At 37.8% G+C, this 22,071-nt stretch overlaps 2 protein-coding genes across 4 annotated transcripts; one reads left to right on the top strand and one right to left on the bottom strand.

Annotated features, from left to right (window-relative positions):
- Positions 1–490: 490 nt before the first annotated feature.
- On the bottom strand, positions 491–17,862 carry LOC117337759 (zinc finger protein ZFAT-like). Of its 3 annotated transcripts, none has more exons than XM_033898869.1 (15): positions 17,785–17,862; positions 16,623–16,881; positions 14,223–14,453; positions 12,445–12,537; positions 11,194–11,328; positions 10,207–10,743; positions 9,006–9,959; positions 8,089–8,529; positions 7,119–7,347; positions 6,658–6,770; positions 5,919–6,198; positions 3,203–3,551; positions 1,922–2,018; positions 1,475–1,551; positions 491–1,095 (listed from the first exon to the last, which is right to left on the bottom strand). In XM_033898869.1, exons 2-15 carry the CDS (start codon positions 16,786–16,788, stop codon positions 808–810), a joined length of 3,990 nt encoding a protein of 1,329 aa, XP_033754760.1. In that variant the 5' UTR covers positions 16,789–16,881; positions 17,785–17,862; the 3' UTR covers positions 491–807. The 3 variants fall into 3 exon arrangements, with proteins under 3 accessions (XP_033754760.1, XP_033754762.1, XP_033754761.1); XM_033898871.1 differs by having other exon boundaries at positions 12,445–12,534; XM_033898870.1 differs by lacking the exon at positions 17,785–17,862 and adding an exon at positions 17,407–17,632.
- A 102-nt stretch (positions 17,863–17,964) lies between these two features.
- On the top strand, positions 17,965–20,856 carry LOC117337762 (fat storage-inducing transmembrane protein-like). Its single transcript, XM_033898874.1, has one exon. The coding sequence runs from the start codon at positions 18,086–18,088 to the stop codon at positions 19,025–19,027; it is 942 nt and encodes a 313-aa protein (XP_033754765.1). The 5' UTR covers positions 17,965–18,085; the 3' UTR covers positions 19,028–20,856.
- Positions 20,857–22,071: the final 1,215 nt, after the last annotated feature.

Here is a 22,071-nt window from a genome sequence, read left to right as displayed (position 1 = left end):
CTCGTACATCAACAGTACTGTAAACACCTACGGTATGTGTCTATGGCCGGCAATATCTTCATATTTTGTAAAATCATGTGGGATAAATTACTGTACACATAGGAACCATTATGGTTTTTTTTAAAGATATATTTGTTTTGCAATAAATATTTCATAATCAAAATACAATGTATAATAGGCAACAGTGTTTATTTTGTATCATGATCTACTGATTTTGACTAGGTACCGCTCTTGTGGGAGGGATCAGAGACCTATATACCAGGTTACTATCATTTTCTACTAAAGGTCTCTGGAGAGATTTTATCGGTGGTAGAAATGTATCACCCAATAATTTACAATTCTGGTGAACAAAGGAGACTGCTGAGCAATCCTGTTTTTCAAAACAGCACAAGACTTTAATTTCATCTTCAAATAGTTTGTTTTTAATAATTTATTTTTGAAACAAAATACTGAAATAAGATTAACAACAAAATAGATTTTTTTCTTTCTGTCTTTTTTTTTTTCCTGTGAAAGTACTTGGCAAGTTTCTATCGTCAGTATTAATAGGAAAGGCATTTACTGTGAGTTGTGATGCAGGCTTACTACTGAAGTGAAGAACACTTCCAATATGTCTTTACTCAAAGTTCAGTGACCTACAAACAGCCACGGTCTATTGGCATTAAGAAGCCTCTACTCCAAGAGAATCATACTTTCAGTCCAGCACTCGAATAATGACTGCTTTCATACGCAAAGCTGAAGAAGATATCACCTACTGGCCACAATAACCACGTGACAAACAGCATCATTTAGAGACAGGTCTATAAGAAATTATTCTGTTTCCATGGATACACTGGCTTCCTCCATGACGATGCTAGTCTGTATGGTCTCCACCTCTTCAGGAACAGTCTGGACCTCTACCAAAGAGGCCTGGTCCAGCTGGTCAAATTCGGCTTCCTCTGGGGTGACATACTGGATCACATACTGCTGGTTACCTTCCAGCTCTGTGCCACCCTCTGTCAGCAGCACCTCTTCTCCTTCCTGCTGGACGATGATAGTCTCCGGGTTTACAGACACCATCTGGCCATCCTCTCCCTGGACTGTAAATGGCTGACCTCCCTAAAATAGTCGACGACCATGTGAGAAAATTGGATGGTACTGTACATAATTAATGTAGGATTTAAAATCTACAAGTTAACCAACACAAATCCCCTAACATCTAATTGATATTATATTTATCATCTGTACGTATGATCCATGGATAACCATCGGAATGTTAAGTTGCTAGAACAATCACCACAATCTAAAATCAAAAGAATGAGTGTTCTTTAAAAAATTCAATTTGGTTGTCAAAAGTGAAATAGGCAAATTGCACTAATTTATACAAATTTTAACTGGTTACCATCAATAGTAACTGAAAAACAAAACAAAATCATAACTGAAAATACAAAGAATTATTTAAATTTCAAAACTAGTGCCAGCTGTAGCAGTATATTACCTGTTGGGACATATCAATGATCTGCTGTAATATGCTGACTGCAGACTGTGTCTTCTCATCCAAATCGTTTGTTTCCACTGTAAATTAAAACACTTCATGCTGAATTCAATTATCAATAATGATATAATAAAATCTTTATTCAAAAACATCAAACAAACACAAACAAATGGATTTATATGCCCAGTGTTTTACTATTAGGGCCTGACCAGGCATCACCTATGTGGTCCCCACATATGTTAATGATACTGTATTTATAGTACCTTAAGAGTCGGTTATATCAAAAATACTGTACATAAAATAGTAAACTTCCCGGTGCTGCCTTGGCAGTGATATAAAAGCTGTTCAATCCAGCACATGATAGTGTAAATGAGGGTTAAGGAGAGGGTTTCTTGATGTTCAAGGTCATACAATATACCCACATCAGAAAATTCATACTACAGGTCTTACTTGTCTGACTAGGTTCTACTACATCTGTGGTTGTCTCCCCTTCTGCAATCTGTTCAACAACTGTAGATGCTAGCGCATCATCTGAACACTGAAGTACCTGAAAGAGGTAAAAACAGAGCTAAAACATCTGATAATCATAGACCTGATGAATTTTCTGGAATAAAATTCAGAGAGCAGGACAGGAGATAAATCATAAGTGATGGAGCTTACATACTTACCAGCAGCCCTAAAGATCAGGGTCAAGTTGTTCAAAGGGTAATTAGGTTAATCACAATTTAACAACAATTTCAAAATCCTGATAAAATAATTTCTGGTAGAACTAACTTGACAAAAATTTATGAAACTACAGCAATCATTTTCTTCATACCTTCCAATTTTAAGGAATATATACATACAGATTTTGAAGTAAAGGGGAAATGAGATTTTCACTAATCAATTGATTGAGCTAATCAACTTTTAAAAGACTCTGCCCTGATTGTAGTACCGTTTTCTAACTGTTTTTATAGGCAAATGAACCCCTGCCTACAAATGAGCCCCTTCTTCATTTTTGCAAAACCATCTATTTTAAAATAATATCGATGCTAAAAGCAGTTCACAAATAAGCCCTCAACAAACTTTAATACTAAACTTTAGTACGTACAGGGATTGGTACATACAGTATATTCATCTCTTATAAAAGTTTCTGTCTTTAACATGACAGTCTTATGTCCTATTAGCATTGAATGTGTTAATCTCAGAGTAAGATTCTTAAGCTGCCAAACATTAGGCAAGGTTCTCGTGTGTCAATTTAAGAATCTTTCCTCTGTGGTTGAGATCTCCCACCTCGCCCGAAAGGGAGTTTAAGATTCTATTACAAATATATCATGTTACTTCATGCTATTAGCATTACACAGGCCGTCCTACTTGTCCTAAAGATGACACCCACGATCATTTGTCTGTCCTAAAGATGACACCCACTATTATTTGTCTGTCCTAAAGATGACACCCACTATTATTTGTCTGTCCTAAAGATGACACCCACTATTATTTTCTGTCCTAAAGATGACACCCACTATTATTTTCTGTCCTAAAGATGACACCCACTATTATTTTCTGTCCTAAAGATGACACCCACTATTATTTGTCTGTCCTAAAGAAAACACCCACTATTATTTTCTGTCCTAAAGATGACACTCACTATTATTTTCTGTCCTAAAGATGACACCCACTACTATTTTTCTGTCCTAAAGATGACACCCACTACTATTTTTCTGTCCTAAAGATGACACCTGACAGACATACCTGGACCTCACTTACAGGGACCTGGTCTAACCCCTGTATCTGCTGCACCTGGAGATGGTGTCGGATCTTGAGGTGACGTTTGAGATCACTCATGTTGCCAAACAGATAGTCACAGCTGAGACAGCGATATGCCTGTGAGTCCACCATCACTACCTGCTTGTCAGCCTCTATCCCAGTGGTACTGGGGTACTCAAAGGTCTCACCCTTATGATGCCGGGTGTAATGGATCTTCATGTAGCCAATGGTGTTAGCCGAGAACTCACAGTGCATGCACATAAACCGCTTCACCACGTCGTGTGTCTGGAGGTGGCGCTTCAGGTGGCTCCTCTGTGTCGCCTCGTACGGACATCTGTGTAACAGTGGTGATATTTATATACACAGTTGTGGATATACATACACCAGTTCTGATTTGTACTGCTTGTACTTTAAGTAGTAAATTAATTAATTTGACAATTAAATCTGATTTATTGAGCTATAATTGCAAAAGTCTTTTGCAAACTAAGAATATTGAAAAATCAACAATTATTTTAGTAGTCTATTTATTGGTATTAAAACAATTATTATTTTAATTATTTAATGATTAAATTAATCATTAATGATAAAGTTGATCACTAGTAAACAAGAGGCCCAGAGGGCCTGTATCGCTCACCTGGTTTCATGAGATATGAAACAAGAATGATGCTTAAGCATATTTGTCGCTGGTATTGCTATGTCAATATATATCATAAGCATTTTATATGGGTACATGTACATTGGTTTTATTTCAATACTAAAAATGCCAAAAGGTACATTAATCCATGAAATGAAATTGACTTTTGGCGCGACCCCATAGGGATGCTACCACACAAATGTGAGTGATATCCATTGCTTAGTTTCAGAGAAGATCTTGTTTAGACCAATTGGCCCCTTTTGACCCTGCCCTCTGCCCCCTGGGGGTCAGCTCCTTCCTTTATACAATTTTGAATCCCTACCCCAATAGGATGCTAATAGTCAAATAAGAGCTGTTTCAGAGAAGTTGTTCATATCAATTTAGCCAAATTGACCCCTTTTGGCCCAGCCCCTCAGCCTCCAAGGGGTTGGCCCCATCATTTGTACAATTTTGAATCCTTAACCAAAGTGAATGCTACCAGTCACATATTAAAGATATCCATTGCTTATTTTCAGAGAAAAAGTTGTTTATATCAATTTTGCCAAAATAACCCCTTTTGGCCCCGCCTCTTAGGTCCCCTGGGGTCAGCCCTGTCATTTGTACAATTTTGAAACCCTACCCCAAAGGGATTCTCACAGTCAAAATTGAGCAATATATATGGCTTAGTTTCAGATGAGAAATTGTTCATATCAATTTAGCCAAATTGACCACTCTTGGCCCCGCCCCTCAGGCCCCCCAGGGGTCAGCCACACCATTTGTACAATTTTGAATCCCCACCCCATAGTGTTGCTACCAGGCAAATATGAGCAATATCGTTTGTTCGGTTTCAGAGAAGTTGTTTTTATAAATATAGCCCAAATGACCACATTTGGCCCCGCCCTTCCGGCCCCTGGGGGTCAGCCCGATCATTTGTACAATTTTGAATCCCCACCCCATAGCGTTGCTACCAGGCAAATTTGAGCAATATCATTTGTTCGGTTTCAGAGAAGAAGTTGTTTTTATAAATATAGCCCAAATGACCACATTTGGCCCCGCCCTTCCGGCCCCTGGGGGTCAGCCCCATCATTTGTACAATTTTGAATCCCCACCCCAAAGTTATGCTACCAGGCAAATATGAGTGATATCCATTGCTCGGTTTCAGAGAAGAAGTCGGTATCATCAATATAGCTATATTGACCCATTTTGGCCCCGCCCCTCAGGCCCCTAGGGGGTCAGTCCCATCATTTGTACAATTTTGAATCCCCACCCCAAAGTGATGCTACCAGGCAAATATGAGTGATATCCATTGCTCGGTTCCAGAGAAGAAGTCGTTAATATCAATATAGCTATATTGACCCATTTTTGCCTCGCCCCTCAGGCCCCTAGGGGGTCAGCACCACCATTTGTACAATTTTGAGTCCCCACTCCATAGTGATGCTTCCAGACAAATAGGAGCAATATCCTTTGCTCGGTTTCAGAGAAGAAGTCGTTTATATCAATATAGCCAAATTGACCCCTTTTGGCCCCGCCCCTCAGGCCCCTGGGGGTCAGCACTACCATTTGTACAATTTTGAATCCCCACCCCATAGTGATACTTCCAGACAAATAGGAGCAATATCCTTTGCTCGGTTTCAGAGAAGAAGTCGTTTATATCAATGTAGCCAAATTGACCCCTTTTGGCCCCGCCCCTCAGGCCCCTGGGGGTCAGCACCACCATTTGTACAATTTTGAATCCCCACCCCATAGTGATACTTCCAGACAAATAGGAGCAATATCCTTTGCTCGGTTTCAGAGAAGAAGTCGTTTATATCAATGTAGCCAAATTGACCCCTTTTGTCCCCGCCCCTCAGGCCCCTGGGGGGTCAGCCCCATCATTTGTACAATTTTGAGTCCCCTACCCATAGGGATGCTTCTGACCAAATTTGGTCAAATTCTGATCAGTGGTTATGAAGAAGAAGTCAATTGTTGACGGACGGACGGACGACAGACGACGGACGACGGACGGACGACGGACGCCACGGTATGGCATAAGCTCACCTTGGTCCTTCGGACCAGGTGAGATCTTTACATATCTTAGGAGATTTTTACCTGTCACATTTAAAAAGCTTTCCATCCTTGTGAGATCTGACATGCCAGCGTAAGGCTGTCTGTGACTTATAGGCCTTGCCACATTCTGAGCAGGAGTAGGGTTTCTCCTCCGTGTGCCGCAACATGTGGGCCTGAAGATTGTTTTTACTACGACAGGAGTATGTACACAATGGACATTTGTATGGCTTAATGCCCTCATGAATCCAGATGTGTTTCTGCAGCTCTGAGTTAGCTCGTATAAAAACTTTATCACAGTATGGACACTTGTATGACCTCCGACCTGGATAAAATTACATTACAATTATTTACTTCCTTCTTCAGTAAATTCTAAATGTGACAAATTTATTGACCAGGAACATACATTTCTTATGAAATATTACTAGAGTATGATATGATGCACAGTATATTAATATGAAATGAGAAAATATTGTTTTGTCTGTAACATGAAAACCACTATGATTCAAAATGAAAACATCTTCACCGTGAAAGTAATGATATTGATATTGATATATCTTTGTTAAACTGTTATAATCAAAAGGAATCCGTCCTAACACCAAATTTTACAGAGCAGCATATTGTTTTACTATTTAGGGGAGTGTGTTATACAAAAAGACATAATACAAGTCACAATATACAGGTCAGCTGTATGATAAATGTATATGTGTGAAATGTTAAAAATATGCGAAGTGTACGTAAACTGTGACAAATAGCCCCACAAAGTAAAGGAGAGTAAACCTACCCATCTTTCCTTGTGTGCGATGTTTAATCTCCTTATACCCGGTGACTTTGAGCTGCTCGTCTAGGTTTAAATCAGGGTGGTCAGTACTGAAGTGAGCCTTCAATTTCTTCATGCTACCACGAGAAATCAATGTTATAAATGAATATACTGCTGTAAAATTGTGGGTCCAGAACTAGGTCCAGAACTAGGTCTCACCTGATAGATAATGCTACAAACTCTATCATCATAACATTTCTAATACAGGCACAAAGCTTATGTTTCAAACAATTTGTAATCTAAGTAACCATGTATTAGTATATCTTTTATATTAAATAGCAGTGGACACAAAGCTATATAGCTTTCCCATGAAATCATGTACCATTTAACAGTTCCTCAATAGTATCAATCTCATACAGCACCACATATAAAAGTTTCACCAATAGACTTTACAACACTGGTTCCTATGGCTACGTGACACTTACTTCTCCAACTTGGATTTACAGGTAGGGCACTCTATACCCATGGCTTCGTGCAGACCGCGATGTTTCATCGTATGATTCCACAGCTGTGAACGACTGTTGGCCACAAACTCAAAATTACAGTCCTTACACGGAAAGGTCAGCTTCTCATGCTCCTTCTCCTTATGGCGACTCAGGTTCTCTTTGGTTAGACCGCGGTACCCACATATATTACAGGGGAACGGCTTGTCTCCTGAAGTCGTAACAAACAAGGTCTGCTTAAAACATTGAAAAGTTCTTAGTAGATATTATCGTTGTCTTTGTCTCATGAGGTCAGAATTACAAAGTATAGAAAATACATCAAATATAGAAAAATTCTTAGCAGTTATGATCGTTTTGTTTTAGAGCTGGGAAATTGCCTGAAGGAACTGTTGCTTGTTATATTTACTTTAAAAGTAGAATGTAGGATTTTAAACAGTTGATTGTTTCACCAAAAGCACCCAGAGACACACATTTGTCACTCCCCATCAACCTACCGACAAACTCGACCTAGTCAACAGGGTGAAATCTATCTATACAGAAATCAAACCTGTCTACAATTATGACAGAAGTAGCATTAAATCCCAATCAGTAGCCTTTCCACATTTAAACATAAATTAGGCAGAGGTAGTCTAATTGGTGTGGATGCTCCGAGCAGTGATTTTGTTGTGTATTCCAAACCTGTGTGATTTTGTTTTATATTCCATACCTGTGTGATTCTATTGTTATTCCATACCTGTGTGATTCTATTGTGATTCCATACCTGTGTGAGTTTGTTGTGTATTCTACACCTGTGTGATTCTATTGTTATTCCATACCTGTGTGATTTTGTTATATATTCCATACCGGTGTGATTTTGTTTTATATTCCATACCTGTGTGATTCTATTGTTATTCCATACCTGTGTGATTCTATTGTTATTCCATACCTGTGTGATTCTATTGTTATTCCATACCTGTGTGTGTTCGTAGATGAGTATCAAAGTCCACCTTATTGTAGTATAATTTGCCACAGTATTCACATTCCTCTGTACCGAATGTTTCCCTCATTTTGTGGAAGATGTCCATCGTCATCGTACGATATCCCATACGCTGTATAAGTTCTTTACTTGCTATCTTGCCACTTGACCCTTCTGATCCCTCCCCTATATCACCCAGCTCCTCCAGCTGATTCTGGTCCAGATCATCATCTCCCTCTTCTAGTCCCTCCTCTGTCAGCCCAATGTCTACCTCCTCCCTCTCCACAGTATCTCCGTTGTTTATTTCTGGTACAGCATTCTCCGAGCTGATCTCTGTCTCCATCACCTCATCAGGTGAAGTGTCATTGGCCTCTGTGTTAACATCTTTACTGCTGTCCTCCAAGGTTTCTTTGTCAGTGGTATCATCCAAATCTTTGACTGAAGCACAAGATGAAGTACATTGTATAATCAATCAATAAATCAATCAATAAATCAATCAATCTACTGATGTTATTATCATATGACAAGAATATAAAACTAAACAACAGGAAATGATCTGTTATTTATTACAATGTAATGCTGGTATTTGGACTTCATTCTAATGAAATATAAATGGTATTTGATAGATATGTTTACATTCATCATCATGCACTGTATATTTCCATCAATGTGTAAAAGCTTTTATTTATCTGAATGATCCAAAGCAATTTTTGATGATATCAGATTTAGATTTAAAGTAGAAACAAACATCTGCTGGTGCAAGAAATCAGAGTTCTATATATATACAGCAGTAATACCAACACAAAGAGTGTAGTAGCATTGCCTATTCTCTTCGTATATCTTCTCTAAACTCTGACGCTAAAGATCACTTAAGTGAAAAATTCTACCTGAATTTTGTGTTTACATGTATTTACCTGTAGAATCCTGACTGACCAGCGAAGAGCTCGGGTCATCCTGACCTGTACTGTTGGTCACCTGCTCCTGTGAGGACTGTAAAGCCACAGACACAAGGTCCTCTGTTACATCCCCAGGGACCCCATTAACTTCCCCAGGGACCCCATTTACATCCCCAGGGACCCCATTAACATCCCCAGGGACCCCATTTACATCCCCAGGGACCCCATTTACATCCCCAGGGACCCCATTTACATCACCTACGTCCATAGACTTATCTGTACACAATACACCAAGCTCAGCATTTAACTTGGCTTCATTTTTCAACACAGAGCTAGAGAGTTCTGGAGGTAGGTTGATGAACTCCTTCATTTCCAGAAGTTCGTCAGGTTCAGGTAGATAAAGGCTGTAGTTGATGCATTGCTCAAATAACTCCTCCCACTTGTTGGTCAAGTCAACCTTGAGGTGGACACTGGTCAGATGGTCAATCAGACGTATTGTACTAAGGAACTTGAGGGGACATTTGACACAACGGTATATGACACGATGTTTCTGGTAGTGTTTTTCAAGGTAAACCTTACGACTGGCGGTGTAATCACACAATTCACAGTGTTGTATGCTGGGAATGTCTTTAATGTCGTGTACAAACAGATGTCGGTCACGATCAACCTTCTTCTTGAACTTGCGATTACAGACATGACACTGGTGAATGACAGTTGAGCCTTTGGCAGGGTTCTGAAGGAAGGTGGCCAGATATTCGCGTCCCTTGGCAGTGCTACTGTGATATTTCCTAATGTGGTTGATCATAGATTTTAAAGTCTTGTATGTCTTTTTACAAATATCACACTTTTCCTTTTTCTTGTTGTGCGTGGCCACATGCTCCAACAAATGACTTTTGTTGACAGACTTGAAGGAACAGTCCGTACACTTGTAGTACTGGCCGGTATGTTTCCGCATGTGTGTGTACAGGTTGCCTACAACAGATAAATAAACATGTTTCCTAGGTATTAATCATCCATATTGTCAAACTCTCAATATATAGTATTTACATCTTCATAACATTTTAAAAATTGAATTTTTAATATGGAATAAACTCATTTATTTGAATTAATATGAAAACAAACTTATTCAAATTGATATTTTTATCAACTTGTAAACCTCTTTTTAAAAAGAAACTTTTAAAATCCAGATTCTGTTCAACAGTGATAAATCCATACAAACCTTTGGAGTTGGACGCATATCGACACTTTGGACACTTGAAAGGCTTAAGGTCAGTGTGGATCAGACAGTGTAATCTCATATGTGACAGAGTTTTAAAGATCTTCTCGCACACACAACAGGAAAACAGTGACAGGGAGGTGGTCACCATGCGTGTTGTCATGGGCGCTTTCTCGTTCAGATCCTGGGCTATAGCATGCTGTTTAAACATAGAGTCTACCCCACTCAGATCTACATTCATCTGTTGTTCAAACTTGAGTTTCTCCTCCTCGGAGGTGAATATTGGCAGGTCTGTGATGAAGTCAGCCGGTTTTTCTGTGCGAGTGTTGTCCACATCTGGATCAGCTAACACCTGCACACCATCTGTATTCTCAGGCTTCTCCCAGTCATCCTCCTTAGTAACTTTCTGGGGTTCCTTTAATTTGAATTCTGAGTCCTCATCCAAATTGTCCTCTTCATCAATGTCAGATGGATGATCCTCCTCTAGATGATACACGTGGTCATCTTTTGCCTCCAGGTCCTCTTCTACCTCATCTACATCTGAAATAAGTCCACCATTAAGTTTCCTGTTGATCTGAATATTCTGAATATCCTAAGAAATCAGTTTCTGTGTCACATCTGTGACTGCTCAACCATCTTAACTTGATACACAATAATCTAGATTGGAAAAGTACACATTTCTATAGGTTTACATTTGTTATTACAGTGTAAACATATAAATCAGCATAACAAGTCAGAGCTTGGTACAGAAACAAACATTCACTTGTTTAAAGTAGATACCATAATACAGCCTTATCATGAGTGCCAGCTTGTGGGCAGATCTATACAATGTAATTCAGGATTGTATAATCACGTCACAATTCATGAATTGATATCAGTATTGTAATTCCACATTTGTACAATAAATCTCAGCTTTAATTGGTACATGTAGTTACTGATAATAGTCAACAGAAACAATACTAGTCAGCACAAGATGATTTAACATTGTACCTAAATCGAGGTCTAGGACCTGTTTCCTGGAGAGATCCACATAGTCTGTCGTCCCCATACATTTGTGTGTAGTGAAGAACCTCTCTTTGGTAAACGACCGCTTACAGCTAGAGCAGACAAACCGGCCATCAGAACCTGTAACAACAATATCAGGGACATTAACATGATCATACAGACAGCTAGAGCAGACAAACCGGCCATCAGAACCTGTAACAGAACTCATTAATACTGATTCAATATCACACATGTACACACTGACTCAATATCACATACACATGTACACACTGACTCAATATCACATACACATGTACATACTGACTCAATATCACATACACATGTACACACTGACTCAATATCACATACAAATATCACATATGTACACACTGACTCAATATCACACATGTACACACTGACTCAATATCACATACACATGTACACACTGACTCAATATCACATACACATGTACACACTGACTCAATATCACATACACATGTACACACAGACTCAATATCACACATGTACACACTGACTCAATATCACACATGTACACACTGACTCAATATCACACATGTACACAATGACTCAATATCACATACACATGGACATACTGACTCAATATCACATACACATATACACACTGACTCAATATCACATACACATGTACACACTGACTCAATATCACATACACATGTACACACTGACTCAATATCACACATGTACACACTGACTCAATATCACATACACATGTACACACTGACTCAATACCACACATGTACACACTGACTCAATATATACCGCACATGTACACACTGACTCAATATCACACATGAACACACTGACTCAATATCACACATGTACACACTGACTCAATATCACACATGTACACACTGACTCAATATCACACATGTACACACTGACTCAATATCACACATGTACACACTGACTCAAAACCACACATGTACACACTGACTCAATATACCACATGTACACACTGACTCAAAACCACACATGTACACACTGACTCAATATACCACATAGAGAGTTAGAACACGTGAATCAGCCATCAGAACATATCATTATTATAGCCATCCATAAATTATGAAACATGTTTATTACTTTTATCAGGAATGGTGTTTCTAGTTTTTATACAAAGCACTTGATCTGTTAGGTCACCAATAATGTATATATACGTATGAACTATCAGTATACAGTAAGTGACAACTTAAGATTGGAAATGGATGTTAAACTTACCTATTTCTGGTTTGGATGGTTTCACAGGAGGTTTTTCTTCTACTTGCTTACGAACAGACCCTTTCTGCTTAGGCCTTCCTCTTTTCTTTCCTGCTAATGACAAATAATCACTGAGTTGATGGGGTATTAATCACTGAGTTGATGGGGTAATAATCACTGAGTTGATGGGGTAATAATCACTGAGTTGATGGGGTATTAATTACTGAGTTGATGGGGTATTAATCACCAAGTTGATGGGGTAATAATCACTGAGTTGATGGGGTATTAATTACTGAGTTGATGGGTATTAATTACTGAGTTGATGGGTATTAATTACTGAGTTGATGGGGTATTAATCACTGAGTTGATGGGGTATTAATTACTGAGTTGATGGGGTATTAATCACTGAGTTGATGGGGTATTAATCACCGAGTTGATGGGGTATTAATCACTGAGTTGATGGGTATTAATCACTGAGTTGATGGGTATTAATCACTGAGTTGATGGGGTATTAATCACTGAGTTGGTGGGTATTAATCACTGAGTTGATGGGGTATTAATCACTGAGTTGATGGGGTATTTATCTCTGAGTTGATGGGGTAATAATCACTGAGTTGATGGGGTATTAATTACTGAGTTGATGGGTATTAATTACTGAGTTGATGGGGTATTAATCACTGAGTTGGTGGGTATTAATCACTGAGTTGATGGGGTATTAATCACTGAGTTGATGGGGTATTTATCTCCGAGTTGATGGGGTAATAATCACTGAGTTGATGGGGTATTAATCACTGAGTTGATGGGGTATTAATCACTGAGTTGATGGGGTATTTATCTCTGAGTTGATGGGGTATTTATCTCTGAGTTGATGGGGTAATAATCACTGAGTTGATGGGGTATTAATCACTGAGTTGATGGGTATTAATTACTGAGTTGATGGGGTATTAATCACTGAGTTGATGGGGTATTAATCACTGAGTTGATGGGGTATTAATCACTGAGTTGATGGGGTATTAATTGAGTTGATGGGTATTAATCACTGAGTTGATGGGTATTAATCACTGAGTTGATGGGGTATTAATCACTGAGTTGATGGGGTATTAATCACTGAGTTGATGGGGTAATAATCACTGAGTTGATGGGGTATTAATCACTGAGTTGATGGGGTATTAATCACTGAGTTGATGGGGTAATAATCACTGAGTTGATGGGGTATTAATCACCGAGTTGATGGGGTAATAATCACTGAGTTGATGGGTATTAATCACTGAGTTGATGGGTATTAATCACTGAGTTGATGGGGTATTAATAACTGAGTTGATGGGGTATTAATCACTGAGTTGATGGGTATTAATCACTGAGTTGATGGGGTAATAATCACAGAGTTGATGGGTATTAATCACTGAGTTGATGGGGTATTAATTACCGAGTTGATGGGGTAATAATCACCGAGTTGATGGGGTATTAATTACCGAGTTGATGGGGTAATAATCACTGAGTTGATGGGGTATTAATAACTGAGTTGATGGGGTATTAATTACTGAGTTGATGGGGTAATAATCACTGAGTTGATGGGGTATTAATCACTGAGTTGATGGGTATTAATCACTGAGTTGATGGGGTATTAATCACCGAGCTGATTTGGTATTAATCAACCATCCTTTTGACAGTGCTAGTTTGTTACACCATTTCACTGAACAGGGTACATGTATACCGGTACATATTTCAAGCATTGGAATGTGTTCAAAGACTAAAGAGGCTGTTCATTTATTCCAAATGTATGTTATTGATGTACATACCTGGTGCTGGGGTCTGTGTAAGGTTGGATACAGGGTCCTGTACATTAGCAGCTGATGGGTCAGGAATGAAAGTGGTTTGTCCATCCTCAGCGGTAGAGAAGGTTCCCTGCATGGTAATTGTCTGGGCGAGATCAGAGGTTTCCCCAGAGCTACCCTGGATGATGATCACCGTCTGAGGTTCGGACCCGTCTGATGGCTCGGTACATGTCATCACAGCATTGTTCAATGCTTCTGTACATAAAACAAGTTAATTGACTACAACAACAGTATGCAATAGTGTTTCACTCTGATCATTTATTTACATTAATATTTAAATTGGCTTTGTTTGGGTGGGAGGAGGGGTATCGAGAGGATATGTGTTCATATAGTGTACAACAACAGAACAAGACAGTCCATGATCTCACCTTCACCTGAAAGTACAGTTAGTCCAACACTCTACCAACTGATAGTACAGTTAGTCCAACACTCTACCAACTGATAGAACAGTTAGTCCAACACTCTACCAACTGATAGTACAGTTAGTCTAACCCTCTACCAACTGATAGTACAGTTAGTCCAACACTCTACCAACTGATAGAACAGTTAGTCCAACACTCTACCAACTGATAGAACAGTTAGTCCAACACTCTACCAACTGATAGAACAGTTAGTCCAACACTCTACCTACTGAGAGTACAGTTAGTCCAACACTCTACCAACTGATAGAACAGTTAGTCCAACACTCTACCAACTGATAGTACAGTTAGTCTAACCCTCTACCAACTGATAGTACAGTTAGTCCAACACTCTACCAACTGATAGTACAGTTAGTCTAACCCTCTACCAACTGATAGTACAGTTAGTCTAACCCTCTACCAACCACCAGTTATATATACTGACATTGAGGGGTTATATATACTGACTGACAGTGAGGGGTTATATATACTGACTGACAGTGAGGGGTTATATATACTGACTGACAGTGAGGGGTTATATATACTGACTGACATTGAGGGGTTTTATATACTGACTGACAGCGAGGGGTTATATATACTGACTGACAGTGAGGGGTTATATATATATATACTGACTGACATTGAGGGGTTATATATACTGACTGACATTGAGGGGTTATATATACTGACTGACAGTGAGGGGTTATATATACTGACTGACAGTGAGGGGTTATATATACTGACTGACAGTGAGGGGTTATATATACTGACTGACATTGAGGGGTTTTATATACTGACTGACAGCGAGGGGTTATATATACTGACTGACAGTGAGGGGTTATATATATATACTGACTGACATTGAGGGGTTTTATATACTGACTGACATTGAGGGGTTATATATACTGACTGACAGTGAGGGGTTATATATACTGACTGACAGTAAGGGGTTATATATAATGACTGACATTGAGGGGTTATATATACTGACTGACAGTGAGGGGTTATATATAATGACTGACATTGAGGGGTTATATATACTGACTGACAGTGAGGGGTTATATATACAGACATTGAGGGGTTATATATACTGACTGACAGTGAGGGGTTATATATACTGACTGACAGTGAGGGGTTATATATAATGACTGACATTGAGGGGTTATATATATACCGTATTTGACCTAATAAGGGCGCAGGGCGCGGGTAATTGACAGTGGGGGCGCCCATATTAAGATTAGTTATTCTGAAGTTTTATGAAACAGACTATACCTTATAGCAGAATACCCAAGGCTGTGGAAACGGTAAAATATTCAGTCATAAAAATATTCCAGATGAAGATATCTATTCATTATCGTATATTAAGCTTAAACATCACTTGAATATTCCTGTAAACTTGTAAACCATGCCAGCTGATCTTTAGACCAGAGAACATGTGTTCCACCATTTATGTTCAAATGGAACTCTTTTGTGTTCTATTTATAGACACAGGTGATTTCCCAGATCATATCAGACATCGTTTTCTTTGACCTAATAATTGATTTACAATGTCTTTTACTAGCTTTCTGTTCTGAACAAAAGTTATTTATCAACAAGAATGAAGTCTTTTACTTTATCTTCAAATAAAGATGGTAAGTTATTATCTGTATGTGTGTTTAGTTTCGGGTGCTCTTTGCATTGACATGTCATCTGTAGGAATAGACAAAATGTGGCGAAAACTTGTGTTCCAGTTACTTATAATTAATTTGCCGAAGAAAATAGAACACATAAGGTAGCAAAACTTTTCATATGAATTATTACTTTTGAACATGCACCATTTTGACACTCAGTCAAAGATTTATTTCCTTCAAAAAAGGTAGGGGCGTCCTTACTAGGGCAGGCGCCCTTATTAGGTCAAATACAGTATATACTGACATTGATGGGTTATAGATACTGACTGACCTTGATAGGTTCACTATATACTGACCGACATTGAGTGGTATGATGGTCTCAGTGCTGCCATCTGTCGACTCTGTGAAGACTTCAGCATCTGTATTGACAGGTTCACAAGGCTCTTTCTTGTGCTGCACAAAGCTGTCAATGTCACTGAAGTTTGCATGGCAGGAGCCACAGATAAATAAGTCTGCTGGCATGGCTGCTGTGGGTGTGTTAGGTCCACACCTCAGCTATTGGGGATATTTGTACACCACAGGTACATCTAGCATTCATCAACTCCTCTGTTGTAGCTGTCAACATTCCATATAAATCAAATATTAAAACATACTGATTAACACTAGATCTTTAAGTCTACTCTGATACTCTACCTTCCAGTCATGAGAATGTGATCCCATATTAAACTGAATGTGTCATCAGATCTTTGACTGGAATGTAGAGTATTGAGTGGAACTTTAGAAAAATTTGGTAATCTGATCGATATTAAAAGATATCATACATATCATGCTTGGCATAAGAAATTAAGAAAGTGTGATCAACAGAATGGTTTTGGTAATGTGGTAATTTACCATGATGGCTGGGTGATGTGAACTTAAAGAGTGTTTTTTCTATAATTTCTCACAAGTGATCAAAATGTTTCTGTGCTTTGCAATTGATAAAGTTCTTAAATTCAGATAAATCTAAATTCTTGAAAATGTATATATAATACATAGAAAAATTGCCAATGAAAGCATCGAATCCGTTTTATCACTTTATGTTAAGGGGTCTAACTTCATTAACAACGCGACACCAAATATGGAAATGAGCTCCTAAGTTACCCTGTGGGTGGCCCCCGATATTATTTTTTTCTTCTCCAAACACTGTTGTTAGAATGACATTTCCTCATTTATGAATGAAATCGTCTTTCATTTTGGCAAAAGTAAATGGCATATTTTAATATGCCTGTAATTTTGATTATAAAAGATTACAGTTCGTTCTAACTAAGTTCGAAACAGTGCTCCCGTACATGTGATATTAGTCTTGAAACTGACTCAACATCAATTTTGTCATCCAGAAAGCTAGCAACTTATTTTGGGAAGACGGACAACCAACATTTAAAAACATACAGGCATATAGAGAGTGCTTCAATCCCGCGTCATTTAATTAATTTTTACTATCATAAAACGTGACATTGATAATAAAAATTCGTTCGTAACCTGATGTTTCGTCTTCTGTACTTATTTTCTTCTTCTTTGCGGCTGACAAATGGCTGCCAAATATAAGAGGATCACGTGACAAGAAGGACGGCGTGTTTTATTACAAACATGATATCCGATTGTGATTGAAATTAATTTTTAAATATTTCGCCACCCTTTTAAATAGTTTTGCATAGTATTTGATAATATTTAGATGAAATTTACATATTCCCGACCTTGGTATTTTTCTATAAATGTTTTTGTTGTATTTGAGCAAGAATAATATGTCTTCGTAATAGAACGCATCTTAGGAGTAGACAAAATGGCCGGAGTGAAACGTCAACCCGGACCGACCACGGGTTCTCAAAGATTTAATGATCAACGGAAAATGCGAGGACAAGGCAAGAAGCCACTACCTCCCCCTACACATATCGGACATTTTTTCTTGATGATCATCATGAAAATATGTAAAAAGGTCTTGTTGGCCGACACTGCAGTAAAAATAGGAGTCTACTTGATTGGGGTGATGGCTGGATCGATTTTGGCAGATGTAATGGCTTTACCGAGATCTTACTTCTCCGATTCTCATAACATATTCAACCAACTCTTCGTAAAGTTAGGGTGGGGATGGACACTGACGTCTCTCTCATTATTCACGGGTATGACCAGCTTTGTCTACACACTTGGTAAATGGCCACAGGTCAAATTACACTTCCTTCGACTTGCCATAGGAACATTTTGGTGGTACACAGTGACGTCAGTTTTTAATTACGTGGAATCTGTTGTTGGAATATGTACAGAACCTATTTATCCTTCAAGATTTTCTTGTAACAAGGCTGGACAGTCATGGCTAGGCTTTGATATATCTGGACACGTGTTTCTTTTGATTCACAATCTATTGACTATATCCGAAGAAGTGAAGTTTTTCAAAGATTGGTCAAAGCTGGAGATAATTCTTCATAAAGAAAATCTTGCAGACCTGAAAAATATAAAGGAGAGTGATATACGGACCACAAAGCAGGCATATAAGGAACTGACTCCATATATAAAAGTAAATGTTATATTTCTTGCTGCCCTTACAGTGTTGTGGGAATTCATGCTCATAATCAGCACTGTCTATCGATTTCATACACTTACTCAAAAAGTATCAGCAGCATTTATTGCAGTGGGATGCTGGTTTATCAGCTATAGGATGATTATACGTTCAAATTGCGGAATTGTACAATCTGGATCTAGTCCTCTAAGATTCACTAAGTGTGAATGACAATGCATTTCTTCCACGGTTTCTGTATTTATCTAGTCAAATTTAAAGCATCTACATAATAGCCATGACAGTGTGTCTATTGCTGTGAGTTATGTCCTGTTTTCCACCAGCATCCAGTATTCTGCATGGATATTTCAGGATTTCCCAATTTGAGGTTGAGATGTAAACATGAAACATCTGAACTGATATCATCATTCAGCATTTACATAAAATTGTGATTAGACTTTCATGTCATGCTGTTTTTGTGTATCACTTCTCCTTGTTCCTTCGATATTTTTTCTTTGCTGAAGCCCAGTAGCCTCCAGAGTATTCATTGACTCCCAAAAAATGTGTTCTGACTCTTGGGGCTAAAGTTGCTTGCAAATTGGTTATTACAAGTTAAGGCCATCATAGATTTCTGCCATGGCCACAAAAAGCCAGATGTCTGACATAGTTAATTTTTGACTTTGCATTGGCAATGATAAATGTTACCTTATAATTACCGTGAGGAATTGGTTGTCTTGAAGCTGTGATCATAATTGTTTATGTTGTACCAATGCATTTCAAATTTGCTATTTTGGGGGTTTTTTTTGTTAGTGATTTTGCTGACAGTTACCAAAGAATAAACACCCCAAATTAAAGCCAATCACCAGATTCCATTCTTGAGTTTGAATTGAAGTGATTTGTCTAAAAACTAAGATCAAGCTGTTAAGTGTTCCTATAGATCTTGTACAAGATTTTTATAGCAAAGTTCATGGTTAGTAAACAATTTAATATCAAAATTTTACTTTTATTAAAAAAATCATTCTACTTTAATGTGTATGCAGAAATTAAGAAACAAGTTACTCTATCTTGTTGACCTGGTTGGAAACGCGAATGAAATGAAAACTTTTAAGTTAGGCAATTAATTAGCATTACCAGTACAAGCATTGTGTCTAATTACTCAAGCATTACCAGTACAAGCATTGTGTCTAATTACTCAAAACATGAAAATGTGCAGCAATTTCAATTTGAGTACCATACAAACATGATTTACGCACAAATATTTAGAAATATCATTTTCTCTAATCAGTATGCAATAATGTAATATAACCACTAGAACCACAGTCAGTGAGGTCATAAAATGATGTGTCTGAAGTATAAGATCCTAAAATGACATCTGTGAAATGCAAGATATAAAAATGATGTCTTTGAAATGCAATCTTATTATATAGTTACCGTAGTGAAATAATGATGTGTCCCAATTGTAATCATATACAAGTAATTTAAGATGTTTATAATTAATGCTTCCTGCATGTCATAAAGGAGTCGACTGTCTGATAATGAATCAGACATACAGTTGTGTATAGCAACCCAAGCTATTGGAGAACTACTGAGGGATGATGTTTTACTTGTTTCTAGTGCTTTGTTATGACTAGTCAGATTTTAACCTGTTACCAAGGTAGTGTTAATGTATAGATCTTTAGGAAATCCTGTTCAGTTAATAATTACAATGTAATTTTTTATGTGATTTATATATATATCGGTAACATATATCTTTTTTTTTTATTTAATATGTGATAATTATATACAGTTGCTTTGAACATAAATCAATGAAGAATTATACTTTTTGTGAATGAACTTGGAAGATATTTTCATAGTAATTAGCATAAGATTGAAAATTATATATAATTCATCTGATCACAATTAAATGACTTAATTTGGAAGTGAATATATTGTGATCGCATTTTGAGTATGTATTGAAACATATTTATAACAAATAATACTGATAATAATGAAATACATTATAACCAGTACAAGTCTTTATAGAATAAATCGGAGTAATACCAGTATAATCTATACAAAAAGACTCCTATCATCATCATCAAACTTTATTTCCTCCCAAAGGAGATAAGTGGAATACAACAAAATCGACAGAAAAAAAAAAGTAATATCAAAATAAGTGAAGAGTTCATTTAGCGCGCTTTCCATGAGTAGCTACTATGTAGCTTACTCACTATCGCGTACTTGCATCAGAATCAGGGCGAGAATAAGCGCGTGACGCTAACAACGAATCGAGCCGCCTTCATAAGGAAGCGATTCCTGCAAATATCATCATCAAATGGAATGTTCTTACTAGCGCCTAGTAGGACTTGAACAAATGATGCGTTGTTCTCGCATGTCACGATGTTGAAAACACGTGGGCCAAAATCGTTCAGAATATCTTGTAGGAAACGTTCACGTGATTCCCTGAAGTGGGGGCAGATGGAGCTGCTATGCACGATGACATCGCTGAAGGGCTGGTTGCACAAGACACACACTGCACTAACATGGCTTGAGGTCAATGTTGCACATAACGATTGAATTATCTGGGTGTCTGGTAGAGATTCCGCGACTTGCCACATAACGTAAGGTCCATATGAGCAGTGGCACGCACGAAACAACTCAAAATCGCGATCAGATGCCATGCGATCCTGTAAGGCTTTGTTTTCGGTACTAGATATAGCCGCCTTTACTAGACGTTTCCATTGCCGTTTCGGAGGAAAGACGTAGGTTTGAGTATATGTAACAAGGTACGGAAATAGTTTATATCTCTGGAGCACATTGGTTATATCTGGGAAGTACCCGTTGGCGCGAGGGCATCCAGGTTTGATACTTTTATATATACAGTATATAATTAATTGTCTAACCCCTTTGTTAATACAGGTACTGTTATTGCTCTCTTGTACTACTTGTAATATTTTCTTTGTTGTGTTAACAATAAAATATTTTGAATTAGAATAAACAAAGAACTCTTTACTCTATAAAGACATATACTAGATATTTCATTATTTCAATTTATATCTGCAAATGCCTTTATTAAAATAAACTTCAGGTGAGCTTTTTATCATCAAGCGCCAAATGAAGTTATATCACAGCTATATCAGCAAAATTAGTTCAGAGGTGACATTCGATCAAAGTTTATCTTGCATACTGGGTATGTATTCGTTTTCCCCTATTGTGTATGTGCCATATACCATGTGTATTGTATATAACATTGTCATGTACTTTTATATTTATTTTTTACCATGCATACAAAGTGAATT

Source organism: Pecten maximus, chromosome 11, assembly GCF_902652985.1.
Source record: "Pecten maximus chromosome 11, xPecMax1.1, whole genome shotgun sequence".
In the NCBI taxonomy this organism is placed as follows: Eukaryota; Metazoa; Mollusca; class Bivalvia; order Pectinida; family Pectinidae; genus Pecten; species Pecten maximus.
The sequence above is the reverse complement of the archived record's forward strand: the minus strand, read 5'-3'. Positions and strand labels throughout refer to the sequence as shown.

Excerpts from the sequence above, each read along its gene's own strand:
- LOC117337759 (XM_033898869.1), bottom strand. The coding sequence starts at position 16,788 with ATGCCAGCAGACTTATTTATCTGTGGCTCCTGCCATGCAAACTTCAGT. Across the intron at positions 8,530-9,005 it reads GGTCAGTCAGGATTCTACAG|TCAAAGATTTGGATGATACC; the intron begins GTAAATACATGT and ends CTTGTGCTTCAG. Across the intron at positions 3,552-5,918 it reads AAGCTTTTTAAATGTGACAG|ATGTCCGTACGAGGCGACAC; the intron begins GTAAAAATCTCC and ends ACTGTTACACAG.
- LOC117337762 (XM_033898874.1), top strand. The coding sequence starts at position 18,086 with ATGGCCGGAGTGAAACGTCAACCCGGACCGACCACGGGTTCTCAAAGA.